Source organism: Solenopsis invicta, chromosome 12, assembly GCF_016802725.1.
Source record: "Solenopsis invicta isolate M01_SB chromosome 12, UNIL_Sinv_3.0, whole genome shotgun sequence".
In the NCBI taxonomy this organism is placed as follows: Eukaryota; Metazoa; Arthropoda; class Insecta; order Hymenoptera; family Formicidae; genus Solenopsis; species Solenopsis invicta.
Genome location: NC_052675.1, coordinates 8,130,379 through 8,152,369, shown reverse-complemented (window position 1 = coordinate 8,152,369; position 21,991 = coordinate 8,130,379). Strand labels below are relative to the sequence as shown.

At 45.9% G+C, this 21,991-nt stretch overlaps 1 protein-coding gene across 8 annotated transcripts in view; it reads left to right on the top strand.

Moving 5' to 3' along the window:
- Positions 1–21,991, top strand: part of LOC105198494 (paired box protein Pax-8) — a 165,996-nt gene that overhangs the window by 71,760 nt on the left and 72,245 nt on the right. For all 8 annotated transcript variants that reach the window (XM_039455721.1, XM_039455723.1, XM_039455722.1 and 5 more), the window contains one exon: positions 3,053–3,082. In XM_039455721.1, the coding sequence (XP_039311655.1) occupies positions 3,053–3,082 (30 nt within the window). The remainder of the gene's footprint in view (positions 1–3,052; positions 3,083–21,991) is intronic.

Here is a 21,991-nt window from a genome sequence, read left to right as displayed (position 1 = left end):
TCACGTTCGCACGAGTCAAGTTGGAATTCTGGAATCCGTCGAATGCGCTTTCCGGTTGTCTCGCGCGAGATTCTCGGTGTTCGATACACGCGTATCGAACGGATTTCCGAAACACAAAGCTGCGCAAGGCTGCGCAGTTTCAAACTACGATGACAACTCGAGTACCAGATCATCTCAATTACCTCGTATGAATTATCTTGTAATTATATACTTATTGTTCAAAATAAACAGCGTATTTATCTCTCGGTGTTTCTTAAGAGAGCTCTGCAAATTATTCATCACAAACTTCACACCGTGCTTCTATACACGATCATTAATATTCTTCAAACCATGAAACGCACTTGAAAGCGCGTTAAACACTTAAAAATCTATATTCCCGCTCCCGCCGATACCTCCTACTGTTTATCTCGCTATAAACCGCAAGGTTATTAAATCCCGTATCGACGGCGCACATCCGGCGGCGGTGAAGCGACGTTACGTACCGGGGGACACCGCGCGAGCGATGATACCTCCATCAAAGACCGCCGGAACGAGACTCTCGCGTGAAAGAGCTCCTTGTCCCGTACGGAACAATCGAGTTAGCTGAACTTACTCGGCGTTCGCGCGTCGCGCAGGGATCTTTCCGAATACACTGATACACGCGCGCGTCACGCAGACACAGCAGGATCGTCTTGTAGAAGCGATAGTTTCTTCCTTGGTGGGCGATCGTCAACGAGGTATATTTTTGAACGCACACAGACTCGCGCTTAACACGCGTGTACGCATGGATACGCCAGGATCATCCTCGAAGCGGTAGTTTCTTCCAACCAACGGTTGGTTGGTTGCACCGATGTAGAAGCTCGTTGTCTTCCTTTGCCCTCTTCGTCCTCGCAAATGAATGTGTGCGTGATGGTAGAGAGTGGTGCTGGTTAAGGAAGATGAAAGGCAGCCGCCATGGCAGCAGCCAGTGACGCGGCATGAGCAGCCACGAGGCCACGAGGAAAGGAAGAAAGGGAGTAAGAGAAAGATGAGAGTCAACGGGGGTCGTTAAATCTAATGATATCAACGTATTTGACAGAGAGATGCGCGGATCAATTTTAGGGCCACACGCGTATCCAGCATATATATGTACGTCGTTATTTCATATTAATGACTCCTGTCAAGCTTCCATATAATATATATATAATTTCTCTTTCCGATTCTTGTCGACTGTAAAACACATATACTTTTAATTGCCTTTATTTACCTTTGAAATTACGCGTTACTCAAGCAATCGCAGAGCAATCGCCGAGCAATGCGTAGCGGATTTCGATTATCTCTAATGGTGCGTAACCACGCAATGGAATTAATTTATAATTAATGCCCACCTGTGTGTCGCGTAGAACACGCAACGCGAACCGTGAATTATATGGTTTATTGACCCCGCGACATAATAATTATTTCACACACCTCTCGTCGCGAGAGATTCGATCGCCGCGCGCTGTCCGATTCGCTTTGTCTCGATTTCGCAGTCGTGACTAATCGTTGCTCCATTTAGACTCGGATTGTCCATTCTTCGACGATCGAAAAGCCTATACGATTTTTAACGCCGGCTGAATAACGATATCGTAGAGAGCGTAATGAGACGGTTTTTTTTCCATCAACTGTTACGAAAAGAAAGTGATTTTCTAAAAGTGGAACTGGACGTGAAAGGTTTCGATCGCCTACTATTTTAGCGAACATTTTATTTTCCTCCTAAATTGCCTCGTAAAAAAAATATCTATACCTCGGCCTCTCTCCGATAGATTAGGCGTATCAATCTGGGCGTATTGCGCAAGGCGTACGGGCCGCTCGGGTTACATTTGACGGGCTACATTCGGCGTGCTAGACGACTTAATTAGCAATTCGCATTCATATCCGATACTCTGATATTCAAGAATGTAGTGTTACGCGAAACGACCTGGCTTGTTGACTACCGCCTACGTTCCTCGCAGGATATATTTGTAATTATTTGCATGTGCAACTCCACCGCGAACGACATCGATTATTTATATCGTGAATCTCGGACGCGTAACGTATAATAATTAAGTGCGAAAATAGAAAGCCTTTTGATCCGTGCGTAACGAAAAAAAAAAAAAAAGACGTATAGTTTGAAGTCATGCAACTTGAAGGATGGATTAAACGCGCGAGCCATTATCGAGCGAGTAACACGTACCACGCTTTAATCTCCTCGCAAAAGTTATTCTTTCCGTTGGATGGACGCACGGATCGCTTATGGGGATTCCCATCGCGCCGGACTCGCGCAACACCAGAATGACTGGCAGCATCTAATATATTTTGTACCGTGTGCATACACGGAAACAGCACGCTGTACGCGCGCACGTATACGTTGTTGCTGGCCGTATGGGTTTCTCTTATAGGAGAACATTCGGGGTGAGATAGCGGCGGCGGTTATTTATGGGGTTAAATAAAGGAACACTGCGCGATCGCGCGATACCAGGTCCGGAGTACAAATAGGTTGCCGTGCAGGTTCCTATCGTTGGCGCGCGTTGCGAGTCGTCATGATCCAGCAGCAATGTGCGATGCTGAATTCTCGCGAGGTGCATTCGTCTACCTTCCAGCGATATCCTATCGGGAAGTCGCGGATCGCGCGTACAGCGAGGCTTCCGTTCTCGATAGACTTACATTCCTAGTTGCGTCGGGAAGGAAAAATTTCTTGCAATATTACTCACAATCGGTGCTACTTATGTATACTGACAGTACGCATTGCGTATTATGTTCTCAAATAGAGTTCAAGAGCGTCATTAGCGTTTCCTTAGTATTAGAACACTTTATTATTTCTACTCTGTAAAAGTACCGCTTCGTCGAAGATGTTGATTACAATTCACGGCGTGATGCGTGATTACAAGCTATAACGTTTCAATTAATACGCTATCAGGTACTCGGAGTAAATGAACAAATAGTTAATGCTAGTATTTTTTTTTGGATTGTTCTTTTAAATGTACGTACATGACATTAGACGGCAATCTTGATTACGCATCTTTCCAGTTTTCAATTTACACGTTCTTAATTATTTTTTTTCTGTTTTAAACAGATGATGGCAGCCACGGAATGAACCAGGATGGTGAGTGAGCTTTTGTTTTTCTTTTTATATATAGCTGTCTAATTATTAAGGCGATGCTGGGTCGGTCCCTATACGCGATTATTTTTTGACACTCCGATCTTTTAATTGGCTTTACAGATTACAAAATCTTCTTTCACAATTAAAGTAGTGACAAAAATATATATCGGAAACTACAATTTACGAGAAACGAAAGTAGATTACAGTTTAATTATCGGCTTCTGCAACCGACTCGTGACAACACGTGCCCCATATAAAAGTTTTAGACTTTGTACGTATGAAATAAATAGTTTGCAGCGTACGAATCAAACGTAAGAACAATACGACGCTTGCAGGATGATCCTAAAAGCTTTAGTACGAGAGAAACGAATGTCCAACAATTATTTATGTAAATTTGCACACGGAATTGGTGCGAAGAACAGTAATTGTGTTCATGATAGTGAAATCGAAGACAAGGACAAGATATTGTTTTCACGAGTGCGCCTGACAAAGAGGGCTAGCCTGTTTGCATGACTTTAGCGCTATTCCCCTTATCCTTCGCCCCGCGCGCGACCGCGTGTTGCTCGACTCTCTATCGAAGAAAAATCTGAGGTACCGACGTCGAGTGAGTTCACCTATCACTCCAGCATCGCCTTAACCGTAAATGTGGTTAGGGTAAAGTCGGTATTTACGCCGCGCTGGGATTTACACCGCAGACGTCAGAAAAAATAGAAGGAGTAAAGGCAGCTGGCTCGCCACCACTCTGATATGTGCCTTTATGCTATATTAATATTGTGTTGTGATTTCAGTTCTTTATTGTTAATATTAACGAAAATATCACGAGTTGAATCGATTTCCTCCTGTAGTCAGTAGCGCGATCGTGTATTGTGACCTACATAAAGTGATTACTGTAGGGAATGTAAAGGGCACAATGATTATTTCGTGATACATAAATATTGAGGGATAATAAAGGCCGCAGTACAAGCGAGATACAGGCACATAGTTCTCGTATTCTTTGTTTAGTTTGATATCTTGTATATTCCACCTGTTTAGGATATATGACATTTTTTGCAAGCGGGATTTACGCCATAGTACAGACGCTGCGTGAGTAGGAAGCAGTACTTGCCTCTATATTGACAACACAATGTGCACATGTCTGCACTCTATTGATGTCTGCGTTAATCTCTTCAATATGGCATTATTATTACTTTGTATATATATTGATCGTTCTTATTCCCTAATAAACTTTGTAAATATATTTTGCAAGTCATTATATTATTTTACATCATATTTGTAAATATTATTTGTAAATTATCGATGTGCCGTATATCTTACACATGAATAGTCGTAAATCCATCACTTTTTTTATATGACAAAAATGCAAGGGTTTATTAAGGTTCTTTTTTAAATGTAAGATAAAAAATATTTTATATTCAAAATATTTTTTATTATAGTAGGCAGTATAAAGTTTCATTAGTATAATATATTTTTCTTAAACATAGTGAATAACACTTGATAAATTGAGTTTTCGTTAGGTGCGGCGTTGTATACCGACTTTACTATAACGTCATTTTTTACTCTATTTAAGCTGTTCTTGCAATCTTTCCCGCCACTTTTCGGACAAATGATTGTTTTTTTCTTGTTATTTGATGATCCAAAACAATGATTTTTCAAAGTCTTGGGTGTGCTTTGAGAGTCAAAATTGGCACTTTTTTTAACCACCCTCTTTTCTAACGGTGTAATTACAATACTTCGCGACGAATGATCCAGTTTTACGACGTGCCGAGATGTTTCCCTTGACACAGTATACTGGGATTAGGCACACGCGGGAACGGTCGCGGAAAAGTCGCGCGTGAAAAATGCGCGAGCGAACGTTGCGCGACGTTCGGATAAGCGTTTATCACGAACCGTTAGCGATACGCGGCGTGTTCCCGTTATAATCAACGATGGTAATTAAATGCGGTGGAAGCGAGAAAGTTATCTAAAATGTCGGTTGTTGCTTATCGACATTGAGATCGATCGCGAGAGATCACCAATTATCTCGACACACGTTCCTACTCGCTACATCCACGTTCCGAATCCACGGATATGGAATCATCCGAGTGATTCGATCGTTGATAAGTCGATAAGCGCTGCTTCCCTACGAGCTTATTAATAAATCGAGCGAGATGCTGCACGCGCCACCGAGCTTTATTGCCCTAAATCTTCAAGGAGATAAACAATCTGAAGTGCACACCTTCGATATCAATGTACAAATGTTAATTGGATAGGCGATAACACCGCGAGAAATCGCAACTCTATAATTTGCCATGATACATCGTTCACTTAGCCTTCTCATTACTGAATTAAATCTGCATTAGACGGTTAATTCACTTAACTATCAATCGTGACTCACATCGCGTTGATAGTGAAAAAAAGTTTGCATTGTAATACGCGGTCCATTCTCACTTCTTTTTTTTTTTTGGAGGGATCCCGCGCGTGTCAAGGATGTCTCGATCGTTTTCTACTTCGCGACTTTCGCGCGCGCGAATCCAGACGAATAGAGCCGAAGGATATCATCACCACCTCCTCCTCCTCCTCCTCCTCCTCTTCCTCCTCCACGATCAAGCGGCGAGGAGGATCCCCAGCATCGCTGCGCGATGTTCACGTATAATTTATGCCGATGACTTACACGCCTCGCCGCGGTAGGTGGGAGACGGCGCTGGATGGTAATCACGAGTTTAAAGGGTAAACGATCGCAAGGTGTTGGGGGCCCGGCGTGGGGCCCCGTGGGCCCTGCCAGCACGCTCAATATTCAACAGGTATTTACATTCGCAAATTGTTTACGTCAGCCCACGATGAAATCTGTCAGGATTTTGTTCCGTCGGCAGCTCGACGGAGTTCTCTGCTCTCTCTCTCTCTCTTTCTTCTTTTCGTCTTTTCTTCTGGTGATTCTTTCTTCTCGTCCTTTCTACGAGATTTCTACTTCATCTCTCTGTTCTCACCTTCCTCCCACATGGCCCTGCGAGAGGGGCACGCACAACGACGAGAAGGTTTTGCCTTCTTCTTCTCTCGCACATCCGTCCTTTTCCCGAAGCGGCGTAATTACATCTGGGTATTAATCAAGCGCACGTCGGGAACGAGCACGGCGAAGATCTTGATTTTCGTCTGCGCGGCCGCGTCTACTCGAGATCGCTAATTTAGTAAGCGCGTTCATTTAACAGCGCTTAATCGAGAATTGATTACAAGGCATAACGGCGTCCCGGCCACTGTTTCTTTTAATACGGCATTCACATTTCATGTGTTTGTGCGAGAAAAATTAGAAGGGAATCCTTTCTACAGCATAAATATAAAAATTCAACTTTTCATTTTATCGTTGCATTTCAGATGCATAATTAATTCACATCCCGTTACCGCGAAGCGCGCGCGCGCGCGCGCGTGTTACCTTTCTTAAAGAAATTGTTGTCGTTTGTAAGGCATTGATCAGCGATTTCGTATCTACAGAACTATACTCGAGCATCGATGTACAATGCCGTGTCTCCCACATGCGCTATACGTAGTATGTACTTTTCCGTGATTTTTCAGCTCGCTCGCAAGATCGAGGCTAGAGATAAGTAAGTCGTGCGCCGGTCAAACGTTCGTTCGGTGCAAACACGCAAAACCAGTTTGCTTTCCTTAATGTCGGACGATTACGCGGATATTTAGAAAAAAAAAGAAGAAAAAATGCCGCAACCTGCACAGTAAACTATCGGCTGCTCGCTTTAATACCCGAATCGCGCCAAACGACGACGGTCTCTGCGACAGCGGGTAAGAGCCACGAGAGAGAACTCCGCGCACAGAATTTCAAATATTCCGACGAGCGCGCGCGCTCGGCACATCGTGGGAGACCCGTGCTTTGATAACGCAAACGGAAAGCTTGCTCGATGTTGACCTTTCCCGTGAAAAAGCGCTCTCTAATCCCGCGCTATCGAGATCCGTATAGTCTTCGGCAGCGGCAGTTTACGCTCCTCTTCCCCGAGTCCTGGGAGAGAGAGACTCCGGACGGCGGTGCACGTTAGCGTTTATCGTCGGTTATTAATACGGCGCGGATTACGCGCCGTAAGTAACGTCGCGCGCATACTTGTTGGGCGCGAGCGCGCGCGCGCGCACGCGCCCGTGTCTGTGTGCGTGCGTGTGCGGTTACGACGGCCGGCCCGGTCCTAATTATAGCGTAATACAAGCGCGATCGTATGCCGCGGCGGCTCGGCGCTTACGTAATCCCGCGATAATGCGGCTCTCCGCGAGTGCACGCGCTCGCGAGTGCGCTTACGCGCGCAGCGTAAGACCGCATACCTCGCCTACCGATGGAAGCATTCGCCCCTGTACAACCGGCGTGGAGATTCGCCAGTCGGGCTGCTGATGCGCTGTTATCTCGTTTGGGATAATGACATTGAGGCGCGTGGATTTTTTTCACTGGACGCGCGGAGAGTCCTCGACGGCGACACGATAACATCCGGTTGCGCGCGGTATCCGCCGATCCTTACTGAGATTATTCGAAATCGCGATCCAACGCGCCGGCCGCTTTGATCGATTCGCGTTTTACAAAGGAAAATCGGTCGGAGAGAAAGGAATAAGTGCGACGCGTGACGTTAAAAATGTGACAACGCGAAAATTGCGCCCGAGTTATTGCGGGATCTTAATAACTCTGTTATTAAAATTAACGTTTTTTTCGCAATTGGATGCGTTTGCGGCGTGCGGAGTATAATTAAAGACGGGATTTCCCAGATCTCGATACTTAAATGGAGCTGTACTGAAAGTGGCTTGAACAAATTTCTCAGTCATTTTCATGTAACATGTGATTTTCTTTGATTCTTAACAACTTTGCAAAGAAATTAAATCGAACAGAATTTATATCTTTGATCAGAAGATTAGCGAGGTTCAATTAAAATTACATATGTTAAAACTTTAATTCAAAGCTTATTAAAAATTACCATGGTAATGCTCTATTCGCGCTGGATTTGCAAAATTATAAGTCAGGCTTCATAATTGGCAATTTAATTGAGATTGTGATATTAATGCCTATTTCCACCAACGCAGATTAACTTTGATCTGAGTTTAATTTACTCTTTATCTTTCTTTAGTTTTAAGAATTGGAAAAAGATAAAGAGTAAGTTGAACTGAGATCAAAGTTAATCTATATTGGTGGAAATGGGCATAAGAGATTCAATAAGAGAGAGAGAGAGAGAGAGAGAGAGAGAGAGAGAGAGAGAGAATCGTCATTTATTACGCGCTCTGGGATTAGATCCCCTCAAGCGCATGATCCATTACATCATTAAGTTTGACATGAGAGATCAAAAATCGCAGAAAAATAGATACTAGTATACAATATTATATAATCTAAAAGAGAGAGAGAGAGAGAACGCAGATTAATACTAATTAATTAAACACATAGATGATATGTCAAATTTAAATATGAAAAGTGCAAATGTCCGCTGCGTATCGTAGGCGCATTCGGATAATACGTAACGATAAAGAATAATTTAACGAGCTGTCGTTCGTCGGTTGAAATCAAAGATTATCTGGTTGATTTGATTGCACGAATGCTGGCGCAATCGCGACGTGCCTGTGCACGGTTTGCTTTCCGCGTTCGCCGAGCCTCCTCGCGGAGAGATGCCACCGCCCTGAACGATTCAGGAAGCGAGGTCAGCACCCTGCCTCTTCCTTTTCTCCCTTTCTCGCTTGTCTCGATTAGCCGGGAGTATAGCGGCGCGATAACATCGACCCGCGCGCCGCGAGTAGTCGCCGGCGATAACGCGCTATCGCGGCTCCTGCGGTGAATCACCGAATGCACTTTGAAAGGTCATAATATTCTAATGCATCTCTGTTATCGATTCCCCACCTGTTCGGTCCGGAACAGGCGGCTTCGGCGATCCGCGCGCTCGCGCGCGAGCGCGTGATTAACGATGTATCGTGAGTCGTAAATTGTATCGGGCGATATTTATTAATTGCGCACGGCAGCCACGAGGAATTTCGGAGCAATGTATCGGTAGCTCCCTCGGAAATATTTTATCCGGAGACGAGCAAGCGCGAGAGATATATGAGCGGATTTATACATGTCGCGCGCGAGAAAATGTCGCGCGCGAGAAAATGTCGCGCGGCCGTTTTTACGATTCTCGTTTGCCCGTTTATCGCGCAAACGGATCTGACGTAGGCTAGAGATATTTTTTGAAGAATTCGATTAAATTGAGAATCGCTGGAAACCATGCGGAGAAGTACACGCGTCAATAAGAGTAAACGCGATGGAAGTTAACGGAGATTAAAATTCACGCAGAATTCATTCTTACATTCTGTTAGTTATCTTTTAAAACATCTGGCGCATTCGCACGATACGTCAACGTTTTACGATGTGGGATACTTATAGCTTGCCGGTGAGAACATTCCTTGGCGATGCGACAAAGTAATACGGCCAGTTCAAACGAGCTTGCTAATCAACAAAACTGTTTCTACCGACTGGTATCTGATGCACATGCCGCACGAGAGAGAGAGCCGCGTATGCGCTCTCGTATGTATATATATGTGTTTTATTCGCCTTTCGCATAAGTAGTACGTGCAGTACCACGCCCGCGCACGCGAGAACTCGTTCGACAGTACGAGAAAGACGAGGAGAGAGACAGAGAGAGAGAGAGAGAGAGAGAGGAACGCGCGCGCGCGAATGGTACGCACTCGCACTAGGCGAATGATTTGTATTGCTAAATAATCAGCGCCAGTTGTCTCGAGCAGTTGGTTTAATGACGACGCGGGGAAAGCGAAGAGGCGAGGCGAGATCCATGTAATACGCAATGCATACACAGACCATACATCCGTTCTAGCGAAGAAGTCGAGAGGCTTTTCTGTCGATTGCACGAACTTTAGTTGGCAGATCGCATAATTCCCGATCAAGTTATCGTGCGTCTCGATATTTCATTATCGAGAGCGTGCCAGTATCGAAGAAATTATACGTGTGTGTGCGTGTATGTCGACAGAACGAACGTTGCTCAATTGGAATTTATACTACCAATACCGATTATGGCATATCTACACATCCATATATCTATTCTTGTATCATTTGACGTAATACTTTACGCGTCATTTTTACAAGCTTTTTGTGAGACAAGTTTCTTAATATTTGTTAATAATCGTGTGAATTATTTTCATTGAGACAAGTCGACGATGGACAATTTCTTCGCGCGAAAATTCGAGGTCTCGATTCTAAGTGGATCTGCGAGATCGCGCGGAGGTGGTGGGCTTCGCTCGAGATTTCGCTTCGCAACTTCCTCCTCTCCTCCGCGAGCGCGCTACATCGGGACGGGCTGGAGATAGAATCGGTACAACTCCAGGTGTACGTACAGAGTCGACTGTAGCCCGCCGAGTGTGTATACCGATGCACGTGTGTATCTTTGTACACAGACAAGGGTGTGGCTGCTCTGTGCAACGGTATCATCGTAGGTGCATGCCGGTCATCGAGACCGAATTCTCGTTGCATTTCGACGATTGTAACCTTTCGCGACGGCCGCGACGACGACGACGACGCGTCAGTTCGCGCGACATACGCGAAGGAGTGGCTCCAGATGGTAAAAGTAGATATGCCAGCCATCATTAATTTTCAAGGAAAAAGAAACTGCGTATAAGTGCAATTGTATCTTTGTACGTTTAAATGCACTTGTACGTCGCTAGGATGCACTTTGTTGAATATCCATCGTAACACCAACGTAAATCAGCAATTCACTTTGAGAGAGCGAAAAAAGAGTCACAATTTTATAAGCAACGAGCGCTTTTCACGAGCGGTAGTTTTATTCGCGTGAACTTTCCACGGCGATAATTATTGCCGTCGTGATTCCGTATCGTCTATGGGATTGCTTACCGGCGGGATATTCATTTCTCGAGGTGTAAGGCCCCACTTAATTCGAACCCCCCGGGTCCTTCTGAGTGAGTAGCCTTCGTTTAACCTACGCTATATACATGGCACTGCGGTCAGTCGTATCCGTGTGTCTATGAAACGCGTGCACACGCAGCCACGACCGGTACCTGCTTCTCCACCAATGTAAACGCCGCGCCGGCTCGTAATGCTCGAGTACCGGAGTAGTACGCGGATACTTGCGCAAACAGTCGGAGGAAGTGCAGTTGCGAGATCAACCGGCTGGTGAGCGAGCACTGAACGCGCGCTATTGAAAATACGTATTGTATTTTAACGGTTTGACGCCGCTTTTACTGGTGCATCAGGTCCCATTATTGTTGCCGCTTTAGGTTTTTTTTTCGAGACACACACACACATACACACACACACACACACACACGTTGAATTTTCTCACTGATGATTTTCTTTTAATTTTTTGTTCCAACAGAGCAATCAGATTTTATGTAAAAAGAAAAATGAAATTTAATTAGTTTATAAAGATTGTGAATACTTTTAGCAATAAATTGCGATCATCTTGCTTTAGGAGAGTATCCACGTATACCACTGATAGTACTCTTCACGACGTGGGAAAACGTCAAAAAATTAAAAAATTGTGCAGATATATCAGTCTTCCGCAAAAAAAGGGAGAGAGGAATGCTCAGGAGAAGACGTTTTCTGCAAACAGATATATTCATCAATATGTAAACGTACTATTGACGAGCCATAGTGGGTGAAGGTTCGATGATGCGTAACAGGTTGTTCGGTAGTCGTGTTCGTGGGCCTTTTACGGATTGCGTGTTGCGTGCCGTTTTTAACGAGCGAGCAAAAAGTCTCGACGGAGGATTCCTCTTGCACCCGCTCGGCACCTCGATCATTATCGGGCGCAAGAAGATAAAACGATCGCTACGAGGACTTCGCGAGGCGAGATGTCGGCGTCCCGTGTTCCTGGAGATACATTCGCTCGCGGCCGAGAGAGATTAATAATTATCGAGGTGCTCGTGAATACTAATGGTTTCTGCGGACTCTAGAAATAGGTAATCCACGTAACTTCCTTATTCGACATTGTAAGTCCTCGGCTTCCGGGACTTGATGAGCGTTTAGCAAATATTTTAGAGATAAATTGAAAATTATATATCACGTGTCTCAGAAAGAAAATCATCGTGAATATGGTACTTCGATACTGAATAGATCGAGCGAATCATGTTCACACGGCTCATCGAAGCGAAGATGTCCCCAAATGTTGTCCTACGCAAAGTACACCAGGCAACTATGCGCAATTATTCGCTCCCGTCATAATAATTACACGAACGTCTTGTGCACGTTAAGTGCATCGTTCACACGGACGCATGTTGCCCCTCTTATTATTAATAAGCTGAAGAACTGGCAGTCGGCTAGTGCCTGTGACGGAAGTCGAACAGGTTCGTCTGCAAGCCTGATTACTAATCGCGTACTACTCAATGCGTCCTCTTACACCGAATGCTCCATTATCGATTTAACGTAAAGAAGAAATGCGGTCAGTGACACAATCCTATTTTCCAATTTTTCCGTAACGATCAACATCTGTGATCTATATTTATATTGTACCAATAGTCATGGTATTTGAGGGAGTTTATCGATATTTTATCGAAGCACGCGTTTTTTTTTCCCAATTGCTCGTAATAATATACGTTAAGGTCGACCAACGCTTCTTCATGCAATTATCGCGTAATCTCTCTCTCTCTCTCTCTCTGACCAGTTCAATCGAGAGCAAGCACGCATTTGGCACACGCCGTAAACATCTTCATGGCGGTCTCCCCGGAGGCGAGCGGGTTCTCCGAGTCGTTCGCAGACGGCATTGCCGGTTCAGAGCCGGCTGGTCAGCAGAGTAGTCTGTGGGGCGCCAGAGCATGACGCCATTAACGTAACGAGGCCACACGTTGCACCCTCGCGAGCACTAGACTATATCAGCCCCGAGTGCCTGTGCCGCGTGGCGCGGCAATGGATTCCTAGACCTAGACCTCTGACGAGGGAGAGAGAGAGAGAGAGAGAGAGAGAGAGAGATCCCGATACCTCGCAATTATATCTCGACCAAAGGATACCGTACGTGCATACGTACGGTACGGTTCGCCGGTTCGAGTGCATCGACGCCGATCGAGATCGGTCACCGTAACTGCCAATGGAGCGACGACAGAGTCGTTGCGTCTGTTTACACGCGGGAGCGCACGTGCGTGCACCACGTGAGTGCTTGTATAGCCGCGCGACACCCGGCGTTCTTGCCGCCACCGTCGCGGTCGTCGTCGTCGTCATCGTCGTCGTCATCGTCGTCGCCGCCGCCGCCGCGCATGGTTTTCCGCTTGAACTGATTACGAACTGGTTTTTGATCATCCAACCGTTCGATCGCGCGGCCGCGAAGGTGCTCGACCATCGCCGCGTTACCTCCGCCGGCGGATCGTTTCATCTGCTCTCAGATTGTTGCGCCCGATCGCCGAGAGCGGACGCTGGAAACGTTGAGCGAGCGTGAGCCTAAGCGACAGTTGGCGTGTTGTTCTATCCAATTAACTCAAATTATTCGCGAATGAAAACTATATTGTAACTATATACACAACACTTCCCGGTAATCAAGATTGTCGATAGATATCATTAACAGAGTTACAGCGTATAGGATAGATGAATCGGTACATACTCGCGCATCGACGTCACCGGAAGCGGGAAGGCTGCGGGGTCAGACGCAGGTCGGCTCAACGTGCTCGTAACAAATCAGCGACGGAATCAAAAGTACGCTTGTCTCGCAGTCGAATTACGGTAAATTAGCGGGAGTAAAGAGTCAGCGCCGGCAAGAGCAGCAGGTACCTACATCGAAGAGAAGACGAGTTGTACAGGACGTACAGACGGATGGGCAGGGGCAAACATAAATTAAGATGGGGGACTGATTATGAGGCGAGGGCAGGCTATCATTACCCGAGCCATCGTGACCGGTCGACCCTGCAGCAGCCGCGGCTGCTGAACACAACGCGCTCGCTCTCGCGTCTCTCTCTCTCTCTCTCTCTCCCTCCGTACACGATGTTCGCGATCCGCCTGCCTCGTGCCCCGATAATGTCGGGGTGGGAAACTGCAAATTATTAATCTCCGTTCCTTGCATTGCATAGTTCAACGAATATGAAACGAGTATTGTCAGGGAGATACGAAACGGTCGTTTTGCAGCCGTAGAGGCGCCGCCGTTACACGAAACTTTTCTTTCCGGATCAGTCCGGACCCATGTCCGGTAGTGGAGTGGAGCGAAACAGTACAGATCATCGTATAATTATTGATCGCTCGATGGTGTTATGGGTTTCTAATTAATATAATTTTTGTTAAATGTCTTTATAAACGATTTTCTAAAGGGGAAGTAAATTTGCGTTTGTGATACGAAAAACGAGAGAAGGTGTGAAATGTTACGTAAAAATTATAGACGTCTATTATCGGAGCGGTAGGTGGCGATGCACGACTTACGGGACGAGGTCGCGGCGAGGACGATCGGAAAGGACTCGGCCGAGTTTCTGCACGATGCAACGTAATGCAACTCAAAGCAATGGACAGGCGCGCGCGCGCGAACGCTGGCGCGACACGGAGAAAGTTCCACGTTAAGCGCTGTGCTTTTCCTTAGCCGGGATCCAATCGCGATCTGCGAGACAGGCACCTTTAAGCCGTCTGTCCACCCGAGGCGATAGGGTGACGCGATAAAGACCGATATACATTGCCCACGCAGTTTCTACGTTCGCGTTTTCTTTCTTTCTTCCTTCCTCGCCCGCAGTCACAGTGCTTTCCGCGGCGCACCGCAAACTAGGTCGCTCTCCGTAATTTCCGGTGAAATCCAATTACGATATATATTTCGCACCTGATTTGATTGCGTCGATTCGAACGAATGCATCTCCCGAACGGAGTTCTGGAACCCGGAAATGAAAGATTCCGGCGTCATGATTTTTTTTCCTCGTCGCAATAATGCGTTATAAATGAAATTAGTCCCTTGAAAAGAGAACTGATAAGTGTTTTAATAAACCGTTTACTGTATTAGTAGCTGATGATTACTATTCAGTTAACTGATGATATATCATCAGCTACTGATACAGCAATCAGTTAATTGAATCAATTTATTAGTTTTTTTTTTAAAGAGTGCGCTTATTAATATTCGATTTATATCATTATCAGATATAATTTCATCAAAATTATTTAAATGTTCATTTTCTCGGCATGTTAATATCGCGAGAGCCATGAAATTAGAATTCTTCTTTGCAGGGAAATATTTAAGCAAAGCCTTATAAAAAAAGTGCTCTTTTAGGAGCGTTTTGGAAAGAATTCCGTGAGTCGTTATTAGGATCAAGGTTCGGCGGATCATTACGGCCGATTTACATCGTGTGACTCGCCGTGCGTGCTCGCAATTCGCGGCGGCTGCGATTCTCGTCAGATACATGCCGATATATATCTCAAGTTCTCGCGTAGCGATCGGTTGCGCAATTCCCGACGTGGTTCTGATACGTCATCGCTTTACCGAGTTGTTCTCTCAGTAACTCGGTTCTGATCTCTCGCTTCTCGCGTATTTGTGGGTGCATTCCGTATGTATATAACGAATTAAAATTTTTAGCGGTTATTCAACGATTTTGTTATTCGACCAACTTGAAATAAAAATTTTTTCGCAAATCCGTATTAAAATTCCAATTTCGAGTGATCGGTATTAAAATTTTTAGATTAAGATCTTAACAATCGGTGCGTTCCTTTACGTGGAAATGTTTGTGCGTTCGCAGTTACAGTTGCGGTTTGCAATACGCGAGTCGTTTCAGCGACCGAGTTTTGCGGCCGATCGCGAACAATTAGAGATCGTATCTCCGCTTCTTTCCCTTTCCCTTCCATTTGATTTCCTCTCTTTCTCTTTTCATCTTGCACCGCCGTTCTGATTCTTTGTCTCTCTCTCTCTCTCTTTCTTTTCCTTTCTCATCGCTTCCGACGCAGTTAGGACGGAGAAACAAGTCCGCGATTCAAGCCAAAGAAATATTATGTGTGTTAGCAGTATCAATAAAAAAACAATTCGTGCCTTTGTAATTCTTTCGTCTACAATTGACCGAAATACAGCAAGTGCGCGTGAACATCGAGCCTTTGTCGAGCGATTAACACTCGTCGCATCTCTCGTTTACGACACTGTGTCTGATATTGCGTCTGTTCCCTATCGCGGATATCGCGTAATAAACGCGCGCGTTACATCGCGAATAGGAAAGAATTATGTACGCGCGTAAATTATGTCCGGTCGTGTAATCACAGAATCGGAATCGTGCGTAGTGATATCGGTGTATTCTTGGTTAATTAACTATTGCCGCTTTTGCTGAGTTAATGGTTTGATTCAGCGCCGGAACGGGCAGAATGTTTGCATGCAAGCCTCGCTTCGACGTAACGGAATAGGTCATATTTGAAGCTGCCCATTCCGTTCCAATGACCAGACCATCGCGACTGAGCACGGCGCGGTATCGCATAAAATTTTTATAGACCATTAGCAGCAAGCTAATAACTATAATTGAGGATGTAACGTGCGTATAAATGTCGCTACTTATTTCTGGAGCAAACGAGCCACCACCTCGCGAATAAATCTCCAATCTCGCGGCTAATCCAATTGGCGAACGTACGAAAAACTGTAAATCTTTTGTTGTCGTCGTAAACGCAATTAGCCACGCGTTCGGGCGGGAGACATTTCTATATTTCTTTTTTGCCGATATCCCGCCGGAATGACGTTGTTCGTGCCAATTTCAAACGCCGCGGATATTAGACTCACGGTCGTTTACAATATCCTGTCGTAAAGATTCATTAACGGCGACAATTTACGCCTTCGTAAACTGTCCCTGACATGACGTGGAAAACGAGGATTCCCGGCCGCTTCGCTCGGCAGTATAGTTTCGTAATGGAGGCGGGACATCGGTACACCCAATTTCCGATTAGCATCGTCGGCTGCCGCGAGTCGCTGGTTTATCACCAGCGTTGATCCGTTGCCGCGCGCGCGCGCGCGCGCGGCAGTATTGATATATCAGTCGTTCCGCACGACGCAAGAATTCGCGTCCACTCCCCGGGCCCCGACATTAGAAATTATCATAATCTCGTGCGCCGGCGGATAATGCGGATGATTTCTCTGCGAGAGCCCAGGAGCGGGATTGCGGCAGCCGAAGAGTTCCGTGTCCATGTGCCCTCGAGCAACGTGCACCGATTCACCGATGTTTGAAGAAGTTTCCCCGCTCGTAAATTGTGCCGATTGGCTTCGCAGGCAGATAGTTACCGACCATGCTCCTTCGAATCGACGTATTCTCGCGAAATACAATCGTGCGTGTATTTACATATGCCAATGACGTCATTTTCATCGGCCGAGAAATTCGAGCATTTTATTTTTTAATATCTCGTCAATTTTATTAGTGCAGAAAGAAACCTTAAGAAAAGTTGAATTTACAAAATTATTAAATTTTGGACAAATGTTGCGTACGATTTAGTTTCGGTATCACTTGGATGCTTCACGAAAGTACAGTTTACGACATTTCGCGGTGAATAGATTCGCGTATCGCGAACAATAGCGGTAGTGTCTTACTCGATATAGGTGATAGGTGGACTTGGGTGGCAAATAGCATGCACGTGTAACTGAGAATGCGTCCGCTTAGCAAATATATCCGCGTGTAAACTCGCGTTACATATATACCGGGTGAGCGCATGTCGCTAATATTTAAATTAAAATTTTCTTTCGTATAAAAAGTTGAACATTGTTGAACAAAGAAACAGAGAGAAATGAACAACACGATAATATCTTTTTAAGTACGAATCTGTTAATTTTTACAAGGAAACGGACTCTATAAAGACACTTTGACCACCATCCGATCGTACTTGGAATTTCATCAAAACATCATTTAAAGAGTGTACCACTAGCGTGAATGAGTATTCTTTGAAATGAGTATTCTTTGTTCTCTGTGCGGTAGATAAAGATCGAGATTCAATCGAGTAAAGGCGGACACCTGGTGTACGAATGGAACGTGAGGAGCACGGGGGCGCGTGCTCACACGTGTGCAGGTGACAATCTCGTTTGTGTTCACATGATAAACGGCTCTCCGGTGGTTATTATAGACGTTTGACGTGCCGCGCGCTGACCATTCACCGAAGACTGTAAACCACATTTGCAAGCATATTTGCACATTCCAAAGATTCACACGTTCTCAAATTCTCAAATCGTCCACTTCTCTGCCGTTCTACATAAAACAAAGAGAGCCTCGTCGTGAAAGCGACGATAGGAAAAAAAATCGAACTGTAATGTTTCTAGATGTTGAGACGATAGGTGGGCGAGAATACGTTAATCGATTAATTGTAAAAAGCGCCAACGGCCGACAGTCGTTTCCGGGCTTCGCGTTCATCGCGAGTGACAATCTATTTCCTCCTTCGTGCGTTCGCACGATAAACCACTCTCGATAGAATTACTCGACGTTTCATGCGGCTTACGAGCGTTCCCTCCGCGAGGCCTACCATTTGCGTTGTACACGCATACCGGAGGCCTCGTTCACCCGGCTTAGTAACGCCGTCGTCCCTTTTCATATCCGCGTTAACCTCCGCGCCGTTCGGTTAATTGATCCGGAATACCATTCGAGCCTCTTAGGCTTTTTCCCGTCCTGCCCCTTCCAACCTACCCCCTCGCCTTCGGCCGGTCATCATCCCGTCTGAAAGAAGCTCCCGGTCGGTCCGTTCTTTGACTCGGGGAGCGGAATTTCAATGCGTCCTACGGCCCTTCGCGAAAAAGATTCCCCAGTTATTCCCATAGTTACTCGCCGGTGAGCGAGTACGTGCGGCGTGGTTTATCGGCGTTTCGATCGAGAAATGGAAAAAGCACTTGGCGAATATCGAAGTTAGCGACTTCCACTAGGAGCGTGATGACGCTCGAGTACCAGGAATGCTGATTTATCGTCTGGCTCGCATTTTTTTTTTTCTTCTATAAATTACATGGCATTTGATTCCCGATTGAAGGATCGAATTTTTTATTCTGCGTTTTACGTTTCGCGATTTTATATAATATATATTTCAATCGAAAAGAGATAGAAAACCTTTATTCTTTCTCTCTCGTGGCAAGGATATCTAAATCTCGGCGAAAAGCGTCTTCTCTAAACGTCCATTTCCGCGGACTCGAAAATCGTACCGTTCCTCGATCCTATACGTGATACACGACGATGCGAGAGCAGGTATCAAATAGGCGGTTCCGTGACTTAAAGACAAGTTTGCGGAAAATCAAAGTAGCAAGGACGGCGCAGACGATCGTGAGGCAGCGAGCAAAAGCGGTTATTACTTAATTCTAAAGGTAGGCCTTTAACATTACGTACGATTAACCGAGCGCTCGCAATCAGCGATCGGATCGATCTTTCGTAGGTCGCGCAAGATCAATGTAGAACTCGTGTCGGCGGTGTAGGTATCTTCGCGTACGTTCATCCCGCGTGTGTGCCCGGGTATCCCGAGCACCTAACTACACGATCTCGGAGCGCGGAGAGACCGGCCGGCCAGCGAGCCGAGAGAGATCTGCTTAGCGCAGCGCGCAGGATCGCTCTATGACCGGTCTATAAATCTAGTAAATCTTAAGACGATGGCTGTTTTATCGAGCAACAAACAGGTTACTAATGCGCCACGCTCCAATCACAGGCTCGCGTGACGCTCCGGGTAATGCCGCCTTGGCGAACATTTTTCCCTCTTCTCGTCCTCTCGTCTCGCTCTCCTTTTATTTCGGTCCAGTATCTCGTGCTCGCGCGTCGCGCTTTTCCGCGCGATCCATAGTATCCTAAGGGTCAATTCACAATTCGTTCACTCTGAGAGAATAGCTTCGACGTGGCTGATTGAAAAATCTCTGTTTTTTTTTGTTTTCTTATCTTCCTTTGCAAATGCGGTATGCTGTTTAATACGTTTACGTTTCAGTTACGTCACTGCGCGAGATAACTGAACACTCGGTGAATTCGCCGTTTCAACCCTGTCGACTCGAGCGAGTTTCTTTCCTTTCCTTTTTTTTTTCTTGTTTCACGATGGCACTCGCACGCGGAAGCGACCAACTGCGACGAGCGTATCGGATTGTCGCAAAAAGCAGCGCGCGACACGCGCCGCATCGCTGTGCGCCACGCAAGAAGCGCTAAACTGCTAAGTATTTCTCATATATCTGAGTAATTGTGGCGCAAGTGAGCACGGCGAAACGCATCTAGTCACATTTCGACGTTGTACCGGAAGAACGTAAGAACCTTAAATCAATTTCAAGGCAATCCGTGCAATTTAGGAACGTCTGTATGCGTGCGCTATTATTACGTACCAGCGATGCAGCGGAGCCAGGAGGGGAGAGAGAGCAGGATTATCTTCATTATTATGCATATACTTGCAGCGCGTGCACATAAATTTTACCATTTTTTTTTTATCAAATACAAAATACAATTTATACTTGGTATTCCAAATCGAAATTGCATTTGGCATTTTGCAATTTAAATACTAAAATCGCCAATATTTTGTATTTGAAGTACTTTCCGCCCAGCCCTGCTTACGCTGCGCTATACGCTGCATGCACACGCACGTGAATACGCGATGTAATAAATATTGGCAATAATTATATACATGCGTGTAATTATTGCTAATGTTTATTATATTTCAGTGACACGCGTGTATAAAGCGAGGCGAAGCGAGTATACGCGTTCCTCCTACCAGTCTTAATCACGCCAGTTCCATCTTTCGTTTTATCGCGTGCGAGTGTGAGTTAACCTTAAGCTCCGGCAAGAGCTATCACCCTGCAGATCCTGGCGCGCGGTCGCGCAATTCATTTGAGGAACGGCAGGCGTTGTCTCCCGCCAGCGTACTTCCTGTTTATCGTAAAACTCGAGGCGCGCTATTAATTGTCACGATAAATCGCGCGGCGTCATACGCGTCTCCGTAAGGGGATTAATAATTAGATGATGATTATATGCGCGACCGGGCTGCTGCTCCCCGTGCCGGAAACCGATCGTTGACCGCGCGCGCGCGCACCGTACGTTCTATCCTTAGCCTGTTCCGAGCGCGCAATGCCGCGCACGTTGCACGGAGCGAACGATATTTACGGCACGGTGTGTGTGATAAATACGAAAGTGATTTAAACGAGTCGGGTGGAACCGGTGGTCGCGCCGAGAGCTTTTTGTTCGCGCCGTGGTGTAGCGGTCGCGATATTATTTCGATACGCGGCCGCCGTCGTTATTATACAAATAAGATTGCGCACCGAGTATTTTATTACCGTTACGCGAGATATTTGCACAGGCGGTTATCTTTCCCAATTTTCCTCTCTGCTCTGCCGCGAACATTCTGACGAGCTAACTTTCGGACAGAAGTCGACCATTTGCCCATGGCAATAATTGATGACGAACGTGTGTAAACGCGATCCAAAGTGCATTCGTTACGAGCAATTAGGGCCCTCGACTGTAGGAAATTTAAAGTATGCTTTCCGGATTGCGTGGAAAGTCGTGGGACGATCTCTGTCTCGTAAATAAGTTATTAAAGCGTTCCGGAAAGGATAGAGCCCGCTCGCTTTTCCCGCATCCTCTCCGTGTCGTCGCCTGGCTTGCGACCGTTAACGAACCAGAGCGCGTCGTATTGTCGCAAATTGTTCGAAAATGCATCATCCCGCGAAGTAGAAAGCATGGCAAAAGCGAAAATCTGACGACGGCGGTACCGACCGAGTTTTCGAGCTCGCTCGACGAAGCGCCACTCGAAACTTAGCCTCCGTTTAGTTGTAGAGAGAATATTATGGAGATCACTTCCGGATTCACGTAACGATGAGCAAAAATCAACTTTCGAAAGTCAGATCCACCAATTCGCTGTACTCGTCGATCGGGCATGGACTTGAAGAAACCGCAAAGCCTGTCGAAGAAATGCCGTGAAAGTACGTCGCGACTTAGTTTCGTCGATCTGTCGCACAATAGAGTCGCTCTTCCGGGTTTAAAGTCAATTTTCAGACGGGAATAAAATCGCTGACCAGTTTCAGTTTTTGTCCCGTCCGATAACCGCCGCCGCAATTTTTCTTCCATCCGCACTCT